Source organism: Danio aesculapii, chromosome 11, assembly GCF_903798145.1.
Source record: "Danio aesculapii chromosome 11, fDanAes4.1, whole genome shotgun sequence".
Classification (NCBI taxonomy): domain Eukaryota; kingdom Metazoa; phylum Chordata; class Actinopteri; order Cypriniformes; family Danionidae; genus Danio; species Danio aesculapii.
This window is the reverse complement of record NC_079445.1, coordinates 8,459,330-8,480,463: the sequence shown is the minus strand read 5'-3', so window position 1 is coordinate 8,480,463 and position 21,134 is coordinate 8,459,330. Positions and strand designations below refer to the sequence as shown.

Genomic DNA, 21,134 nt, shown 5'->3' with positions numbered 1-21,134 from the left:
ACACATCTTTTTGCACCTGTGTTGACCTTTGCTTGCCTGACTCCGAATAAACCTACATGTGGATCCAAACTTCAGTTGTCTCTGTCACTCCCCGCGTTACATTGTATCACAAACAAATTTGTCATATAATTACACATTTTATAATATGTTGTGTTGAGCATCAGAACTTTCTTGGTGCTAATGTGCTTTCATTTTCTCCATCTAAAGCTGCGGTCACACTTGACTTTTCCTCCCATAGACTTCCATTCATACACACACGAATACGTCAGACCGGAAACGCGGGGTCATGCGTTAAGTTTCGCAGGTTGCTGCGGTGCAAAGTTCAAGCTTGGTGAACTCTGACCTGCGAACTCGCATCACTTGACTGCGTGAGACCCATCGAGGATCAAAACAGGACCTCTCTGGACAGAAATTTAAAGCATGGAGCAATCGCTCGCTTTTTTAAATGTCTAATCATCTTGTTTAATCCCGCCCATTTTCGCAGCGCCACACGACAGAATTTCGCACACACAAAGCCCGGTGTGACCGTAGCTTTACTCGTGTCAAGTTCAGGTGAGGTTGTGTTTAATAAGTAGCCCATGGCTGGAAAATATACATTTAGATTTAATAAAATATATCTTAATATTAAAAAGGAAATACGTTTGATCCTATCAATATCATAATGAATGCCCTTAAGTATTGTAGCCTAGTTGTCAGCAGGCATGTGTGTTTATTGATATTGACATAAGATAAAAAAAACATTGTAATTAATAAGATAAGAAATATTGTTATAGCAACACCTGTGACTGCTTTGGGAAATAACACTCATTGTAGACGTTACGGCATGACTAATCGTGAAAGAACGTGTAGTCTGGCACATTTGTTACCCACGACACATAATCACATAATCTGACACAGTGACTTTCGTAACCGACAATAAAAATTGTGTGATCTGACTGGGGTTTTAGTCTTAGTGAATCTCCGTTTAAAGGTTCACTGACTTTAATGATCCAAGTCGCCAGTTAACTCACTGCTTCAACTGATTTCTGTTCAGAGCTAGTTTCTAGTTAACAGCTCACTGATTCAAATGATTCAGTCAAAGTGAGTCTCCAGTTAACAACTCCCTGATTCAAAAGTTTAAACAATTGAACATTCATTCACAAACCTTAAAGGTTCCTTGAAATAATTTTTTTTTTTAGATGTTAGTTTCAGTTTGTTAGTTTTAAGAACATTTATAATGTAGTGCGCTTCAACTGACAACATTTGCATTTAGAAAATATAAAACTGATATAAACATCCAAAGCTTGCAGTTTGTCACTTTTGCCTAAATTGATCAACCTTTTTATTTTTCATGTCACCACATGCTTCAGTTTCTCATCAAATGTTGACCAATCAAATGCTCTATAGTATGTGACATGCCCCACCCCCTTCAAAATGCTTCCTATTTGCTTTTCATTTGATGTACTTGATCTCAACCACTTTCAATGGCAAAGCTGTGATAAAACAAAATGCTATTAGCTGTTTTATAAAAGGGGAGGAGCTACTCTATGTCCCAGCCTCTCTTCATTTTTTCAGCTGAGATTACGTCAAACTTCACGGGACCTTTAAGAATCACTGCATTAGACACTACACTTTGAAAGTGCTGAAAAATGTACAAGAATCAACATATCGTTCTGCAGAAACGTTGCCATGGGCATGTTTTTCCAATGCGTTTTTCCAATGATGGGATAGTCAAATATTACCTTTCCCCACTCATAGGAGCCAATATTGCCCAGAGAGGTCCCCCCCCAGGAGCAGAAGACGATGGTACGGTCTGGCCGCCAGCCTACACGGGTTTGAGCCATCATGAAGGCAATGATCTGAGTCATGACTGCAGAACCGTTCCCCCAGTCCGCCAACGCACCCTCATACCAGCTGCCATGACGACTGCCAACCAGGACATATCGATCTACAAGGGGAAACAGAACAGGGACACTTACTTTCACACAAACAAGACACAAACAAATACTCACCACACACTAACAAACATGTTCGCACAGGCACAGGGTCAATCAACTGCTCCTTAAAGATACCACATTAGGTATCTTTTTCTTTTCTTTTTTTACATTTGTGACCCTATACCACAGAACCAGTCAATCAATATATGGAAATTTTGGAAATTAATCAATCAAATGACACTAAAGACTAGATTATTATACTGAAATAATTGCTGCAACAATCAATTATACATTCAAATATACAATATTAAAACAGATCGTATTGATTACATAATAAAAAATAAAATACAATCTCACACATTTTCTTAACACTTTCTCCACACTTGCACAAACTCCCACACTCCGATCGAACTCATTCACACACACACAGAGGACAGCAATTTTATTTTTCCCCCTGCAATTAGGTGTTGGCTAAAAGCAGCAATGGGTCAACAGTGACTGACAGCCAGTGGAGATACAAACAGACTCATCAAACTGACAACTGAGGAAAACAGTAACCCACCTTTACTCAGGAGTATCACGGTGGTCTTCAGGGAAGTTATTAAAATGACATCAAAATGACAGATAAACATAACAACAAACTGCCATGAATGACATGTACAGTTAAAGTCAGAATTATTAGCCACCCTGAATTATTAGCCAGATTAACAAATTTGTTTTATCTTTATGAAGACAATACATAACATTTTACAAGATATGTTGAAGACACTACTATACAGCTTAAAGTGACATTTAAAGGCTTAACTAATTAGGTTAAAAGGGCGGATAGGGTGATTAGGCAAGTTATTGTTTAGCGATGGTTTGTTCTGTAGACTATCGAAAAAATATATAGCTTAAAGGGACTAATAATTTAAAAATGTTTTTTAAAAAATTAAAAACTGCTTTTATTCTTGCAGAAATAAAACAAATAAGACTTTCTCCAAAAGAAATAATATTATCAGACATACTGGGAAAATTTCAAATGGGGGCTAATAAATCTCACTTCTGAAAAGAAAGAAGAAGAAAAAGTCAAGGAGAAAACGGCACTTCATAATGTCTAACATGTCATTAGTGACTGGCCGACCAATTATGACAGGAAAAGAGTGTCATAAATCTGTAAAAGTAAATCACTGAGGGCTTAAATGCGTAGATACAGTGACTTTTACAGTCATAGGGGCGGAGGTGAAAGATTAAACACTTTCATTACATCAGACGTACAATTATATCATCCTGAAGGTGAAAATAGTGGCCTGTGATTAAAAGCCTATTTTTGGCAGCCAAGTGACCTGCGTTTGGACAGTGGTGGCAGACGTTGTTTTAAGAGATTAGTTTGTCATAGAAGGAATTTTAAAGAAGCTGTTTCAGCATGTGAGCTTAAATTTGGCTTTATTTGGCCCTGGATGTTCACTTTTTCAGAAGATGAAGGTGAGATTGCCTAGATTGCAGTTCTGTTTCACTCTACTATCACGGATACAATAAAGAACTGTGACAAAGTGCTGTGTCTTTGTTATGTCAGACCAGAGAGAACAGATGTTTAATGACACCTTAGCAATATTCAGCAGTTAAAATGAAAGTGATTTGTTATTTAAATGAAATAATCATATTTTTACGCACCGCTCAAATATTAAATTTTGTCTTTACATAGTGCTCAGTATATTCATAGTGTTTATGGATATATTTAAATAGATATCTTTAAATCCCATTTTCTCAAAGTGAGTTTTTTTTTCTTTCCCCAGCACTTCCCCACACCAAACTTTAAAGGCAATTACAGAGGTATATATTCTTACACAATTACCTGACTGATACAATATTTTATAAAAACAAACAAAAAAACAAAGAATAAAATAAAACAATTTTGAATATATTTTCTTCTGGCTTTATTTTATAAATTTTGAAGTGATAAAAAATAAAATTGTTCAAATTACCCCTATAAAAACAAACTGTAATCAATTAACCGAGAGGAAAAGTGATAAACAATCCTTAATTTATGTATATGTTATCATTATTATTATTATTATTATTATTATTATTATTATTATTATTATTATTATTACTACTATTTTTACCTGTGGTGTATTGCTTTAACTATGACAAAAACTCTTTTTGAGGTTTATAAAATAACAATTTGGCAATTTGGGTCAAAAAAAAATGCTGTCTTGATTTGTGCTGACCTACCTGGATTGGTCTTGCCTTTGAGATATCCCATTACATTGTGCACCGCCTTGAAGGATACCTGGTTTTCAATGGTGAGATTTATGATTTTTCGTGCTGAGGAACAAACAGAAATTTCAGAAGAATTAGTCAGGGACATGGAAAGAGTTGGAGAGGTTATGTCTTCAATCATCTTGGAAAAGGGGAAATGTGTTATTGCTTTTATTTTTTTTAAGGGGATTTCAACAATACCATTTTTTAATTATTATTAAACTACATTTAATAAGTAGAGGCTTGTAATCTTCATTGAAAAATTTTGTGGTCATTAAAAATAATGTGCATATTTTCTTAAAAAATTTGATAGTCTGGATTTATTATAAAATATTCAGAAGATTTTGCTAATAAAATCAACATATAAATTTCACTTATTTTTTAAGCAAACCAGTCTAACTATTAGGCTTAATTTGAGAAACCAATTAAGCTAATACAATTGAGGAAAGATGGCTTCACGTTTATTTTAAGAAAATTCACTCAACTATGTGGATTTGATTGAGATGTCATTTGGATCTCAACAACGGCGGTGATCAGACGACATTTTGAAGGAGCACATCAACAGTGACCATGTTAAGAGGTAAGCATTAACAATTTATAATTTTTGCCTTAAAATAAGTTCTTTCAGGAAAGACACATGCTGTTCAAGCTTGTTCGGGAGCGTAGTTTTTGCCATACGATGTATTTAGAGGTACATGAATATTTTTAACCACCCATTCCTATTTGAAATTGATTTGCTTCTGTTTATTCAGGTTTATTCTGAATTATATATAGAAATTAAACAAATTATTTGCATTGTAATATTTAATAGCAATAGTCAGGCAACACTTAAGCAGGGTGGATGAACAACAGTGATCATGTTAAGTGGTAAGCCTAAGCTAGTATGTTAGCTATATAGCTATTCAATAGGGTTTATACACAGCTAGTTTTTTTTCTCATTTCATTCTTACAGCATTGATGGTGTAATTAATAGTTAAAATTGGTAATTAAAAGCCTACCTAATTAACTGTTTATATATAATACTGTATATAAATTCTAATATTTGTTTACTTAATTTTTCGGAATAATGAACAAAATGTTCACAGTATTTCTCACACAAAAGTGGAGCGGTTTACTCAGGCAGCTTTTGATAAAGAGAATGGGTGCCATACAGCAGGTGTTTTTTATAATGTTATTTGTGTATTATTATTATTAATATTATTATCAGGCAATATTACTAATTTCTATGCTTTTTTTGCATCAGATCCACAATAAATCAGAGATGAGATGAGAGATGTCATCCTCTGTTGCTGTTCTATTTGTATGAAAAAGATGAAGAGCTCATCCAGGAGTGCAATGTAAGTGTCTTAAACCATTTAAGATATGTATAATTTTCAGAAAACTGCACCTTTAACTCAACTGCACTTTTACAAAAAACAGAAATATAGCTCAAACACTACATTGTTGAATGAACTGTTCCTTGTATAAACAAGGTTTGTTTTTATAAACCTATTTCTTTGTACACTAGTGTACATTTTGAAGACCCCCTGTCCATTATAAGTCAAAATACTTGTGTTATAGTTTCAGTCAGCAACGTCTACTCAAACATTTTGGAGAATTACTGTTCACAGAGACACAAAGAAACTGTTTATTTCCTTAATGTATTTCCTTAATGTGTTTTAGTAACTGGATTTATACAAGTATTCCCCAAATTAAAATCACCCACACACAAACTCATATTAAGTTTCTGACACAATTTCACTGCTACAACCTCTTAGTGAAATTTCACTGCATTGATTAATTCATTGTGTTGTTAATATTTTGAGATACAGCTTTTATACGGGTTTTACATGTTAAGCCATACACAAATTCTGTCAGATTTTGTCTAAATTGTGACTATTCCCACAAAAGAAAGTTGACAGAACTTTTTTTACATGACATGGATAAAGAACTTTTTTCAGAGCTTAACATAGCTGTAAATTTTAAATAGATTTGATTAACAAATTGTATGTACCATTTTGTTATTAGTGGAACAGGTAATAAAATGATATTTAGCAAATATGCATTGTGAATGTATTTCATTATAAATGATCTATTTTACATTTTATGAATGAGAAATTTTCATTAATAACCATAAGTAAATGGTGGTTGATTTGCGTCAATTAAAAAAAGCTCTTCACAGTAATAATATTTAAATCATCATCTATCACTCAAAAAAAACTAATTTTCACATGATTCAATAAAGTGGTTTTTGCTAAAAAAAAATCAATTTAAGTAAATTGTCGTGGATTTGCTTAAATTATAAAAGCACTTTCCACTAATAATATTAAAATCATCATCTATCACTCAAAAAACGTGGTAATTTCCACATAATTTATTTAAGTGGTTTTTGCTAAAAAAAAAAAGTCTTGAAAATTACTTAAAAATAATACTTGCAATAGTGTTACCACTATTTTTTTTTTTAAAGTAAATAGCACATAAGATTTTTTACAGTGTAGCACCACAATTACCAACGCTGTGAAAAATAAATAAAATTATAAATAAAATTATAAATAAGCAAATAAATAAATAAATGGTGCTGGTGCTACTACAACTTATACTTCTACTACAATAATAATAATAATAATAACAGTAATAATAACAACAATAATTATAATTATTATTATTATTATTATTATTATTATTATTATTATTATTATTATTATTATTATTATTAATATTATTACTTTAATAATAATGAGCATCAAATGTTTGGGCTTAAAGGAACAGTTCAGCCAAAACTGTAAATTCTCAAAAACAGTAAATTTACTCTTCCTTCACTGGTTCCAAATCTGTTTGTCCTTCTTTCTTCTGTTGAACACAAAATATATTTTGAGCGATTAACTTCCATAGTATTTGTTTTCCCTACTGTGGATGCCAATAGTAATTTTTTTTAGTAATTTAAAATAAAGCACATGGTACAAAATCAGCATTTTAACATTTCATTTCATCAGGTTATGACTAGTCTAACATTTTATTTACTTTTTTTTCAATTTGTAAGTTTCTGGCTAAACAATTACGCAATAAATATAATCTCATTTTATGTAGAGCAACTCTATAAGAGAGAACATATATTGAGTTTCTCAACTCCAAGAATCCAAAGAATGTACTCGTGTTCTTGTGGAGAGTGCTCTTGCTAAGTTACCTCGGAAGAACGAACTCTGGAAGCCGCGAGATTACAGAACGTGTCCTGTAATAAAATGAGAATCTGCATTCTTCCCTGGTTCTTCCTGATCGCCGCATGACCTTTACGTGTTTTTAATGGAAAATGATTTAAACATTACAGCATTCATTCAACAATTTATTTTTCCCCACTTTTGACAATATATACTATGCATAAAAACCTTACAATTATACTTTACACGATACAAATAAAACAAATTTTAATGCAAATTTCAGCAAATAAATGTGTTTATGCCTTTACAAAGACTTTTGTGTCAATGTTTACTTTCACCGACTCATTTAGGTAAACTCCTGAGATAAATAAGTTTTATTTCTGAACTCTAATAATAAACCTATATAAAATGCTGCACTTCCTACCTCCTTTATTCAGTCGCAATGACTTCTGGGACTTCTAGAGCAAGTTTGGTGCATTGATGTGTCATCGATATCAATAAAACATCCAGGAACTTTCACGCGTCCTCCATTCTTGCGGTCTTGAGTTTTGCAATTGAACTTTGGCAGTTGATGATGATGAAGAACACGAGGCGCAAGATGGCTGAAGAACGCATATTAAGAAACAGCCATAATCTTTGCTTTAACTATTCATTTGTATGTTGCAGAAAAAAGCCTACACCCTCTGACACCTAGAACCACAGTTAAAGATGTACTGTAGCTTATTCACTCATACTCTTACCAATTAAATACAGTATAATGGCCTGGTGTAATGGATTGAATATTAATGAGGCTGATATCCCAGCAGATAAAAAAAAAAAGAAACACCTGATCCCGGTACACATCCCAAGCCACTCCATCTCCTGCTCGCTCTGTTTTGCTCCTACAGTAATATCGGCAATCCACCAGGAGATGTAAAAATCCAGCAGCAGACGCAGTTCTGGTTTAAGTCAGAGAGCAGAATTGAAAATTCTTTTACAAGAAAGACACAGAATCACAAGTAGTTGTGCCGGCCTTCAAGTCCATTTTTCAAATTAGTTCTTAGATATAAAATGAAGTTTGTAACCTCAAAAATACTAAGACATAAACGCTGCTGATGTGTACAGATGTGTTGCTTTACTCTTTTATAGTAATCAAATTCCTTCCAAAAAAAAATTGGTGGGCTTCACACTGCCCCCATTCATCACCCCTGACAACTCCACAAATGACTTTGGGTAAAGAGCAGAAGATGTATATGCAGTTCTAAGGGAGTGTTTAAAAGTGCTGCCGAGCACACGGGTCGCGGTGTGACAGATTTGCCCATTAATCATCAATAGGTATGAGAGGTTACTAAGAGAGGTGAGAGCCTCTGCGTGAGCAAAGTGAAAAAGTGATCTTGTAGGAAAAGAACGAACACGTCGACAGCTGCAGTGGCTCATGTTTTATAAATGACTCTAAATAAGCTGTTCTTCAGAAGTACGCAGGTGAGCCAAAACATTACGACCACCTGCTTCATATGCTGTTGGTCCTCGGCACCAGAACAGCACTGACCCACTAAAGCATCTACAAGACGTCTGAACGTATCCTGTAGCATCTGGTACAAAGACATTGGCAGCAGATCCTTCAAGTCCAGTAGGTTGCAGGCAGAGTAGTCAAAGTTGACAAATGTGTCACTATACCCCTAAACATGACATCAATGGAGGATGAGAGAGAACAGTTTCATAAACATTTGGCAGACAGCCTTCTCCAGCCTGTCACACTGGATTAAAAGCACCACCGCAGCATGCCACATCTATACATTGCTGTATTTTTGCAGCAGACAGACACCAAATGGCACTGCAAACATATAGAAAAGACGTGGCACAACATTCTGAAGCTTGGTGCATGTCCTCTGCAACTAGTCATATAGGTAAATACATCAGTACTAACTCTGCTACTTAATTCTCTAGCATATTCATGTAAGCTAGTGATTTGGATGCTGGATAAGGAATATATCAAAATGCCAAAAAAAAGGTGGAATTCCGGAACACACCAATTTTTTGGCATAAACCAATTGCGTAACTACAGCTCAAAGGTCTACAGCAATAACTCCCCCAAAAGTTTGCTTTGTTGAGCTGTTTTGAACAGCCAGAATGAACTCGAAACTAACTTTGTTTCAGTATGTTTTATCCAGTGGATGCCATTCCATCTACTAGCCCCCAGTGCTGGCAACACCCACACATTTTCTCATACACTACAACAGATTTAGTTTGTCCAGTTCACCTATACCACTAGTCTCTGGACTGATGGAGAAACCGGAGCACTCAGAAGAAACCCACACGAACACAGGGAGAATGTGCATATTCCACACAGAAATGTCACCTGGCCCTGCTGGAAATCTAACCAGCGAACCTCTTGCTGTGAGGTGACATTAGTAACATGCTACACTCTCCTTGCTTTACTTTCAAGTAAAAAAGTAAAACTGCAAACAAATTTTTTGCATATGAAAGGCCATCATGTTAGTCACAGAACCAAATTTAACCCAGTTCTCTCTTAGCTCCATCATTACTGTGAGACCCCATCTCCCACTCAAATGCAAATGTCAGGTTGCTCACCATCATCGTGTTTCATTTTGGCAGAGTGACCCGAGTTGCTACTCAGCAATGTATTGTGACACGTATTTTAGGGAAGAAGAAGATGAGGATAATGAAATCAGGATAAAGTGTTTTCAAATATTTGCCAATTATTTTCAAAATATTCAATTTAATTCAATTAATCTTTATTTTGATAGCTCGTTTACACTAAAGATTGTGTCAAAGCAGCAAGTTCTTGTAAATTTAATCCAGTTTTTAAAGTTGATCGGATTAATTATCATTTTATCAAATGTCAAAATTATACAAATACACTATCCACAATTTGACCTGAGAAGCATCAAAACTGTTATCAAAGTTGTCTAAAGTTGTTATTGAGAAAATATCCATTCTTTTCTTTGATTCCCTTCAAATCCACTTCAAATGTTGACTGGCATATCCAGTAAATGCAACTCTATAAACTCATGAATACTCATATGACCACAAATAGGAGTGGATAATATATGTGGGATTTTGTGTAAAGAAAATACACTAAAAACAATTACATTTGCTGTTTGTTCAAACTACTTATTTAAAAAGAGCAGAAAAAAGGTTGAGTTTTTTTTTATTTAATTGATTTATGTTCAATCAACTTCAATTTGTACAAACTAATAAATTAACATAATTCCATCATGTTGTCTCAACAGAAATTGATAGAGTGGAATTTTTTTTACAGTTTACACTACCTGACAAAAGTCTTGTTGCCTAAAATGTAGGAACAACAAATACTAACTTGACTTCTAGTTGATCATTCGGTATCAGAAGTGAGTTATATGAAAGGCAAAGGCTTCTAGATTATGCTTATTTTACCAAAATAAAATATGATTTTTAATTATTTAATTAGGACAGTAAGGTCTGACTTTGCTTAGACAAAAGTCTTGTCACTTAAAGGAAATAATTAACAGTACAGAATATAAAGTCATGGTGCAGTGGAAAAAGAATTAATTTAGTGTATGACTTTCATGAGCTTGGAGAACTGCATCCATACATCTCTGCAATGACTCAAATAACTTATTAATAAAGTCATCTGGAATGACAAAGGACGTATTCTTGCAGGACTCCGAGAGCTCATGAAGATTCTTTGAATTCATCTTCAATGCCTCCTACTTCATCTTACCCCAGCCATGCTCAATAATGTGCATATCTGGTGACGGGGCTGGTCAATAGTGAAGCACCTTGATCTTTGCTTTCAGAAACTTTGATGTGGAGGCTGAAGTATGAGAAGGAGCGCTATCCTGCTCCAGAATTTACCCTCTCCTGTGGTTTGTAATGTAACGGGCAACCCTAATGTCTTGACACCTCAGGCTGTTGATATTGCCATCCACACTGCAGATCTCTTGCTTACTAAATGTAACCCCAAACCATGATTTTTCCTTCACCGAGCTTCATATGGGGTCCATGCCAATTCCAATAGGCCGTCTGCAGTATTTGTGATGATTGGGATGCAGTTCAACTGCGGTTCAGATAATTTACAGGAAAAATCTACTTTCTGCCACTTTTCCAAATGATCTACTAGAAGTCAAGTTATTATTTGTTGCTCTTACAACTGAGATCAATGACAAAACTTGTCAGGTAGTGTACAGTATAATGTCTGTTTACCATGGAAGCATATATAAAGTATTCAATTAAAATTGTCCTACATTGTTTTTGAGTAGGGATTGCTTATCCCCTTAAAAGAATTATTTTAACCAAAATAGTTATGTTTATGTCATATAATGAAAAAAAAAAAACATCAATTAATTAATAATTTGATCTATAAAATAATAAGAACATGCAATTTTAACACGTTTTTAGACAAATGCTTTCAGAACTACCACAACCATAGCAGTTTGACAAAACTGTACAGATTACAGACTTAAGATGGTAGGCCAAGATCAATAAATATAAGACATTTCAGTAGCACTGTAAAGATAATCTGATCACACATACCAGCTCTGAATCTAACAAAAGGGCCTTTATAAAAACCACCAAACAAGTAAATTATGATTATTAAGGTCCAGATTTGATTTAACATTATTTTACATTTACATTTAGTCATTTAGCAGACGCTTTTATCCAAAGCGACTTACAAATGAGGACAAGGAAGCAATTTACACAACTATAAGAGCAGCAGTGAACAAGCGCTATAGACAAGTTTCAGGCGTGTAAAAGTCTAAGAAGCAAAACATTAGTAGAAATTTTTTTTTTTTTTTTTTTTTTTTTTTTTTTTTAATAGAGAGAGAGAGAGAGAGAAAGAGGGCTCAGTTAGTGGTATAGCCAGAGAGGCAATTGCAGATTAGGAGGAAAAGTGGAGACTAAACAGTTGTGTTTTTAGTCGTTTCTTGAAGACAGCAAGTGACTCGGCTGTTCTGATGTAGTTAGGGAGTTCATTCCACCAACTGGGCAGATTGAATGTGAGAGTTCGGGAAAGTGATTTCTTCCCTCTTTGGGATGGAACAACGAGGCGACGTTCATTCACAGAACGCAAGTTTCTGGAGGGCACATATATCTGCAGAAGTGAGAGCAGATACGAAGGAGCACAGCTAGAGGTCACTTTGTAAGCAAACATCAGAGCTTTGAATTTGATGCGGGCAGCAACTGGAAGCCAGTGCAAACGGGTGAGTAGCGGAGTGACATGTGCTCTTTTGGGTTCATCAAAGACCACTCGTGCTGCTGCGTTCTGAAGCCATATTTTATGCCATATTTCACACCATACCTCCATCATTCATAGTTGAAAGCATTGCATGAGTGTGTTTTATTTCTCAAGAGGTGGGAAATGGAGAGAGCTAAACCGATATGGGACAGGTTACCTGCGCACCGCAATCAATAGCATCGTAATTAAAGGAGCGGCTGTGTTTCGATAAAGCTATTCCACACAGTTTTCTGCCAGCGAGCTGTAATTGCATAGAAATTTATTATACTATGAGTTTTCATCTGGAGCGCAGCGAGTAGGGGAACATGAGCACACAGACGTTCATAGAAAGCGGTAATGTATTTGGGCCTTTCGTTCTGTCTCGATTAGATTTCTTCATGCTGAATAAAATGATGATGGATCTGGCCATCTGATCCACTGGAACGAAACACACACGACATACAAAAATTTCACGAATAATAATAATAATAATAATAATAATAATAATAATAATAATAATAATAATAATAATAATAATAATAAAGCAATAATACTGCTAATCTACTGGCATTTTTATGCACAACTATCTCTAAAAGAGAAAATATCCAGCAAGTGGCAGTTCTGTGGGCTCAAATTCCTTGTTGATGCCAGAAGCCCAGGAGAATGGCCAGACTGGTTCGAGCTGATAAGGCAACAGCAACTCAAATAACCACTCGTTACAAACAATCAAAAGAGCACCTCTGAACGCACAACACATCGAACCTTGAGACGGATGATCTACAGCAGCAGAAGACCACATCAGGTGCCACTAAGAACAGGAAACTGAGGCTACAATTCACACAGGCTCACCAAAATAGAAGATTGTAAAAACATCGCCTGGTCTGAGTGTTGATTTCTGCTGCAACATTCAGATGGTAGGGTCAGAATTTGGTGTAAACAAAACATGAAAGCATGGATCTATCCTGCCTTGTATCAATGGTTTAGGCTGGTGGTGGTGGCGTAATGGTGTGGCAGATATTTTCTTGCCACACTTTGGGTCCATTAGTACCAACTGAGCATTGTGTCAATGCCACAGCTGACCTGAGTAATGTTACTGACCAGGTCCTTCTCTTTATGACCAGTGTACCCATCTTTTGATGGCTATCTTCTGATAACATCCCATGTCATAAAGCGTTAATCATCCAGAGGTGGGTAGAGTATCCAAAATCTATATTCAAGTAAAAGTACTTGCGGAAATATTTACTCAAGTAAAAGTAACAATCTTAAAAGTTACTCGAGTAAAAGTAAAAAAGTATCTGATGAAAAAATTACTCAAGTAAATAGTTACTAGTTACTTTTTATTATATATATATTAGACATGGGACGATAACCGTTTTCAAGGTACATCGTGGTTTGTAAAGTCAAGGTTTTAAAACCGCCAAATTTTCTGCTATATCGTTCTTAAGGTATGTGTAACATTTTTTATTTATTTTTTTTTTTTTAGGACAACAGTATATTCAGCAGAAAATATATCCAAATATACCATGATAAATTGTAAAGAAATCTGTGTTTTTGAAACTAATGAAGAGAGCAGAAGTCAATGGTTCATTTGAATTATTCAGCCTGACATGTTTACTGTTCCAAAATATTTTAAATGTTTCTCAAAATAAATGATATTGTGTTCAAAGGGGGAAAAGTTTTTGTTTTTTACCCAGGCATTTAAAAAGAATATATTTTAGAGAAGTAACCACAAAACAGTAATACCGGCCCATGCCTATGCCACAAAGTATTATGGCAGTTCTGAAGGCAAAAGGGGGTCCAATCAGGTACTTGTAAGGTGTACCTAATAAAGTGGCCAGTGAGTGTATGTATACACACAGATTAAAAAAAAAATAATAAAAAAAAAACACCACGGTGAAAGATTTGGAAACATTAAAGATTTTTATAGTGGAGATAAAAAAAAATTTATTACTAGATTTATAAATATTGATTATACAATGCAAGTTCCTGCAAGGAAACAGCATGGGAGACAGTTCATGGTGTACATACTTTTAATGTTTAATTTGAATTACAAAATGTATATATTTTGTTATAATTATTAACAAAATACTACTACTAAGACTATTATCAAAAACTAATCCAAAAGTATTTCTTATTCTTACTTCATAAAAATGCATAATTTAGTGTCCAAAAGACAGCTTATAATAATTTTTTTTTTCTACTGTAAATTTTGTGTTTTCAGTTTGACCTTTTTTTATCTGTACAAATAATAGGTAATAATGTAAAGTATATATATTGTAAAAAAAAAAAAAAAAAAAAAAAAAAAAAAAAAAAAATATATATATATATATATATATATATATATATATATATATATATATATATATATATATATATATATATATATATATATATATATTATAACAGGGCAAACATTTCTGTAACCGTAGTAGTGCTGTGCGTCATTTGTTTAACCCTTTATGGTGACGTGCTGACTGACTGACTGGCTGACTTGACATGTGCGTGATGCTTGAGGCCAGCAAACACCAAGTATAGCCGTTTCACTTTATTTCAGGACGCATTAATAGCGCTTTGTAGGTCTATTGGTGACATTCATAAATATTCCTAGCAAATCTAATAAATGTTGGAGACATACTCGTTACATAGCGCGCTGAATCGCACTTCAGCAGCATTTATTTGAGAGCACACAAGAAGATCTGCGCGCTCTTAAAACGGCTTATATTTGAGGGCGCGCAAGAAGGTTTGTGCACGAGCAGAGGATGCTCGTAGGCTATTACATAAATGCGATCTCGACTTCTAATACTGCGCTCATGACATTTGTCATTGAAATAACACCACAGGTAGTTGGTAGATCTGTGTAAAAAAGGCCTGCCGCCACAGCTGGAAAAATCCTAGAGGAAACACTGTGTGTGTGTATATATATATATATACAAAGAATATAGTATTGTCTTAATTAAAATAATACAAAATATACAATATTTCATCAAAATAGAAATTAAAATGAAATAAAATAAATTAGAATAAATGTTATAATAAACAATATCCCTCCCTAAAATAAAATAAAATTAAATGAAATAAAATAAAAAAAGAAAGAAACAAAATTGCGAACATAGCTTCTAAAATGGGCAGCACAATGGAAGAGACGTGGGAAAGTTTATGGCCCACATACATACTTTACTGTGTCTAATATCTTATTTCCTTGCCAGGGCGATGCTGCAGCAATTAGAGCACATTGGACTGATACAGTGAGCCTTAATTGAAAGGGAATGGAATGAAAGAGGGGAGACAGATGGAAACAAATGATTTGAAACCTCTGGAGTGGTCAAAGCTCGGCCCAATCAATAGAGCACAGATTACTAGCTTTGAAGCGTTTGATCCGGTTAATGGAAGAGAGGAGCAGGTTTGGGACGGGACTGGAGCGGGTCATGGATGGGAGCTTTCAGAGGGAACGTGGCCCTCACTCTTTGCGGGATCAATAGCATTCGTGTTGCCACTGCAGGTTTTCAGCCGACATTGATCACTGGACATTGGGTTGGTGACAAGAGACAGGTTGTAAAGGCTTATGTTTCAGTCAGTGCTGGAGACACATACACACTTACGCACACATTACTGTACTGTATATAAAGTTCAAACTTTTTTTGATTTTTTAATCGGACAGCACAAATTTATTGTGTTTTTATTTGTGTTTTTTGAAAAGTTTGAATAGCACTAATGTCACACTGTTTTAAACAGTGGGAAAATGAGTATATAATGAATATTTGTAATTTTGCTTTTCATGATGCATAGAAAAATAGAATGGAAGTCCCAAAATATGCTTACATGTACCATTATCTTGAAAAGTTAAAAGAAATGCTATTATTATTATTAATTCATACATTTCATTTTTATTAATCTGGGGCCGGAATCAACCGCCAACTTATCCAGCATATGTTTTATGCAGCGTATGCCCTTCCAGCCGCTACCCAAGACTGCGAAACACCCACACACTCTTGCACACACTCACATACAGCTACGGCCAATTTAGCTTATTCAATTCACCTGTACCACATGTCTTTGGACTGTGGGGGAAACCGGAGCACCCGGAGGAAACCCACGCGAACGCAGGGAGAACATGTAAACTCCACACAGAATCGCCAACTGACCCAGCCAGGGCTTGAACCAGCGATCTTCTTGCTGTGAGGCGATTGTGTTACCCACTGCGCCATCGTGCTGCCCTGTTGTTGTTATTGTTGTTATTTTTATTATTATGAATAATAATAATAATAATAATAATAATAATAATAATAATAATTGAAATCAAACAGGTTAAAACACAATATAAATATATCTTACTAGCTTTAAAATGCACATATGGTGGAGACAAAAAATTATATTTAAAAAAATATATATAAAAATTTGATATTATGATTAAATACTCATTTTACATCACAATGCACAATGTAATGTTTAAAAATATGCTCAATGTAATGTTCATAAATTTTGAACCCCATCAGACCAGAGTTAATTTCCAAGTTTCAGAAAAATGTAAAAGTATGTTTTTACAGTTCTTGAGGCTCATATAAATGAGACCAAATTATAAGAATAGCAATTCAAAAATCGTTAAGTAAATAAATAAATAAATACATATTTTATTTAATATATAAATAGTATAATGTTTATACCACCCACTTCAAATTTTATCACTCGATTGAACGGGCGTTATCAATGGTTATCAGCTGATAGATATGGGCCAGTACTGGCCAACTCAGAAGGCTGTTATCATTAAAACACATGGTTAATCAGCTATACTAAAAGAGAAGACTCCAGATCAAGATCTGTTTTTATATAACTGTAATGGTTGGGTTTAGAGTTGGGGCCGCAGCCATATGTGATCTATAGCTGATTAACCTGATCTGATGTATGATCTGATCTGGTGGATGAATGATGTCTGATGTATGAACAACTTTCTGAGCCTACCAGTAGGTGCATAAGAATCCTTTTGGCCCATATATATCAGCTGATAACCACTGACAATGCCCATTCAATCCAGTAATAACATTCGAATCAGCTGGTTTATAACAAACTTCCTTTTCATCTTCATTATCACGACCCATAATTTCCACATCTGAAATATTTCCATCTGCTATATGCACAAAAACTTTAAGATCTGTATATTCTGCATATGAAACTGTTTCAGCAATGAATTGGTACATCGATACAGTTATATAGACAGATATATATAGGTTAATAAGCATTACTGAAAAATTCATTTCAGAAAGAGCTCTCGAACCCATTGTACATCCTAATGGACAGACATATTTGAAAAAATCCTGATCTAAGATTTTAAACTTTTTTATATACTTTTTCTAAGATTTTAAACTTTAAATATTGTAATGTAGTGGGTTATTTTCTAATACAACATTCATTCATTCATTTTCTTTTTGGCTTAGTTTTATGCATCAGATGCCCTTCCAGCCACAACCCATCTCTGGGAAACTTCCATACACACTTACTCACATACATTCACTATGGACAATTTAGCCTTCCCAATTCACCTGTACGGCATGTCTTTGGACTGTGGGGGAAACCGGAGCACCCAGAGAGAACCCACGCGAATGCAGGGAGAACATGCAAACTCTACACAGAAACGCCAACTGACCCAGCCAAGGCTTGAACCAGCGACCTTCTTGCTGTGAGGCGACAGCACTACCTACTGCACCACTGCATTGCCCCTCTAATACAACATGCCGAGCCTTATACCGTCATCTGATTAAATGACAATTGTCCGCTCTCATGGACTGCAAGTTTTAAAATAGTTGAAATGCTCAAAAACCACACATAAACATGGGTTGACATGTGATGTCCATTGTAATGGACAAATGGTGCGAAGGGGCTTATCTGAAAATATTATTGGAATACTCTAATTTAAAAATGTATATTTAAACAAATGTTAAACAATTCAAATGAAACTTACACATTTACCAAAAGCTTTGTCAAAGAAAATGTATGCTTACAATGTTGTATTTTCCTAATTAATCTTGTTTTTTTTAAAGATTTAAGAGATTTAATTGTGTAAACTTTAAAATTCCATAATTATTGCTCATTTGGTTTTCAATGTTTACTATAATTTGACTCATACAAATGTAATGTATTCCTATTTTGTTCTCAGATTAGATCAGCGTAATTACAACTGTGTTTATGTTAGCACAGTTTCACTGCATTAATGTTCTCCAAACTTTGGCAAGCCAGATTTAGAAATGATGCCTTTTTTTTCTTCACCGACTTTTGGACACAACTGCACATACTCTTTCCCAGAAAATCAAGTGATAATTTGTGCTAATCATTAGTGAAGGAGAGCACTACTTATCCAAATCATACTCTTCAGACAGTCACTCACAAAAACAGTGTTTATCTCAATCCCATTGCAGAAAAACAGACATTTTGACAGATTTGGGGCCTCTGACTTGTCTGAATCTAGTAAATAAAATAAAAAAGTATAAGGGTCAATCTAAATTCTACTTTTTAGCCCTTACACTTTCCCCTACTCCTTTTAGGAAGTTGGTTTGTTTCCTCTTACTGCCTCTCATCAGGGTAACATTGGTTGGAGTTGGGCCAATACAGCATATAGAATTGGCATTGGTCGTTTGAAAGCAAGTTTATATGCTCCTGAATGTTTCTATACTGTGGATGCAATCTCTTACCACTTAAGTTTACATCTCCACAATGCAATGATATCAACCCAGGCTCAACCCATATCTGAAATACAGTATGTGCCTCAGGCTAAAATGTAAATACTTTGCTCCTGTTACCTGTTTCTGTTCCTTGCATCTTCTGATGACAAATAATCTGGCGGGCCCTGCCTACATTTTTGCAAATCTGAAATGTGTTACTTAGGCTGCATTTTTGCTTTCGTAAACATGATCATGAGAAGTTGGAACGTCCCTAACCCTTCCCTAAACCCAACCAATAGTGTTTTCAAAAGCAAACGTAAGAGAAATTTGCATCACCACCACATAGTTTTACCATGATTTTACATCAATTTTAACTGATTTGTGAAACCATGCTTCACAGGAATTGAAGTCAAGCACTTCCCAAGTACAATGCTGTACAAAGTGAGATAATAAACTAATGAACCACGGCCGAATAGTTTTCCATGTGGAGATAAACAGGTGAAGCATACCTATTCAATTACAAATCACAGACACTATCTTTTCATATCTTATCATAATATCCATCGATTATGTGTTCCTGTAAATATCAGTTGTGTGTAAAGAAACAGAATTTGATGCCACTATATTGCCCTGTAGTATTCAATTTAGCTAAAAACTGCAGTCAAAAATAAGTTGAATTAAGTTTTTGCAGTTTTACAAAAATGTAGACTGAAGCAAGTATTTCCAATGAGCCGGTGTTTGATGTCAAGTACCTCTGTACATATATACCATGGTTTCTGCTACATTCATTTGTCCGTGGCGAGGCACCACATCAAAATTCATCCCGCCTTGGCTACATTACAGCTTCTCATTCAAAACATTCTGTCGTTTTTTAAATAGCGGGTTATAATCGCACCAAAAATGTATTAAAAAGCATATATTTTATAAAGTGAATTATAACCTTTCTGTAATCGTAGTAGTGCTGTGCGTTCTTTGTTTAACCCTTTAAGGTGACGTGCTGACTGACTGACTGACAGACAGGAGCGTGATGCGTGAGGCCAGCAAACACGATCTAGCTTGCAGTTATGAAGAACAGTTTCCAAAATTATATTTAATTCATAGATAAAGGTCTGTGGTTCTGCATACAATGACTTTATCTAGCTGGAGTTTATAACTGTTAATAAAAGTATAATTTTACTTCAGGACGCATTAATAACACTCTGTAGGTCTATTGGAGACATTCACAAATATTCCTACCAAATCTAATAAATGTTGGAGACATACTCATTACATAAATGCACTAAATTGCACTTTAGCACTGCTGAATTATTTGAGGGCGTGCAAGAAATTCTGCACTTGTGCAGCTATATTTTTGAGGGCGCCCGAGAAGTTTTGTGCACGAACAGAGAAAACAGGCGCTCGAGCACAGAGATTGACATGCTCGTAGGCTATTACATGAATGCGATCTCAACTTAATACTGCGCTCACAACATTTGTCAATGAAATAACGCCACATGTAGTTGGTAGATCTGTGTAAAATGCCCAACAGTCTGCCGCCACAGCTAAAAAAATCCTAGAGGAAACACTGTATACCTCTGCTTCTTCATACAATATTAAAAGTCCACCCTTATGGGCAAATGAGTCACCATGCTGTGCATTGTATTGACTTGAAATTCCAAGGAATATTTCATCCAAAAATTTAATTTACCTCACCATTTCCTCACCATCACATCTTGTTGTTGTTTTTAAACAGCCTGTTCAAAAACCTGTAGCTGTTGACTTCCATAGTAGGTAAACAAACAAACAAACAAACTAAAAAGTGTGTCACTGGCTTCCAGTTTCCAAAACTCTAAAGATATGTTCTGTATTTGTGCCCAACAGGAGAACAAAAATCAGGTTTGGAACAATTGAAGAGTAAGTAAACAATGACATAATTGTCATTTTTGGGTGTAATAACCTCCTGGATTTCAAAGTGGTTCAGAACGGATATGAAAAATGTGTGGATATTTGTTTATAT

At 34.8% G+C, this 21,134-nt stretch overlaps 1 protein-coding gene across 2 annotated transcripts in view; it reads right to left on the bottom strand.

Moving 5' to 3' along the window:
- Positions 1–21,134, bottom strand: part of LOC130236979 (inactive N-acetylated-alpha-linked acidic dipeptidase-like protein 2) — a 554,471-nt gene that overhangs the window by 184,228 nt on the left and 349,109 nt on the right. For both annotated transcript variants that reach the window (XM_056467749.1, XM_056467750.1), the window contains exons 7-8: positions 4,131–4,223; positions 1,722–1,927 (exon numbers count right to left, since the gene is read on the bottom strand). In XM_056467749.1, coding sequence (XP_056323724.1) covers positions 1,722–1,927; positions 4,131–4,223 — 299 coding nt within the window. The remainder of the gene's footprint in view (positions 1–1,721; positions 1,928–4,130; positions 4,224–21,134) is intronic.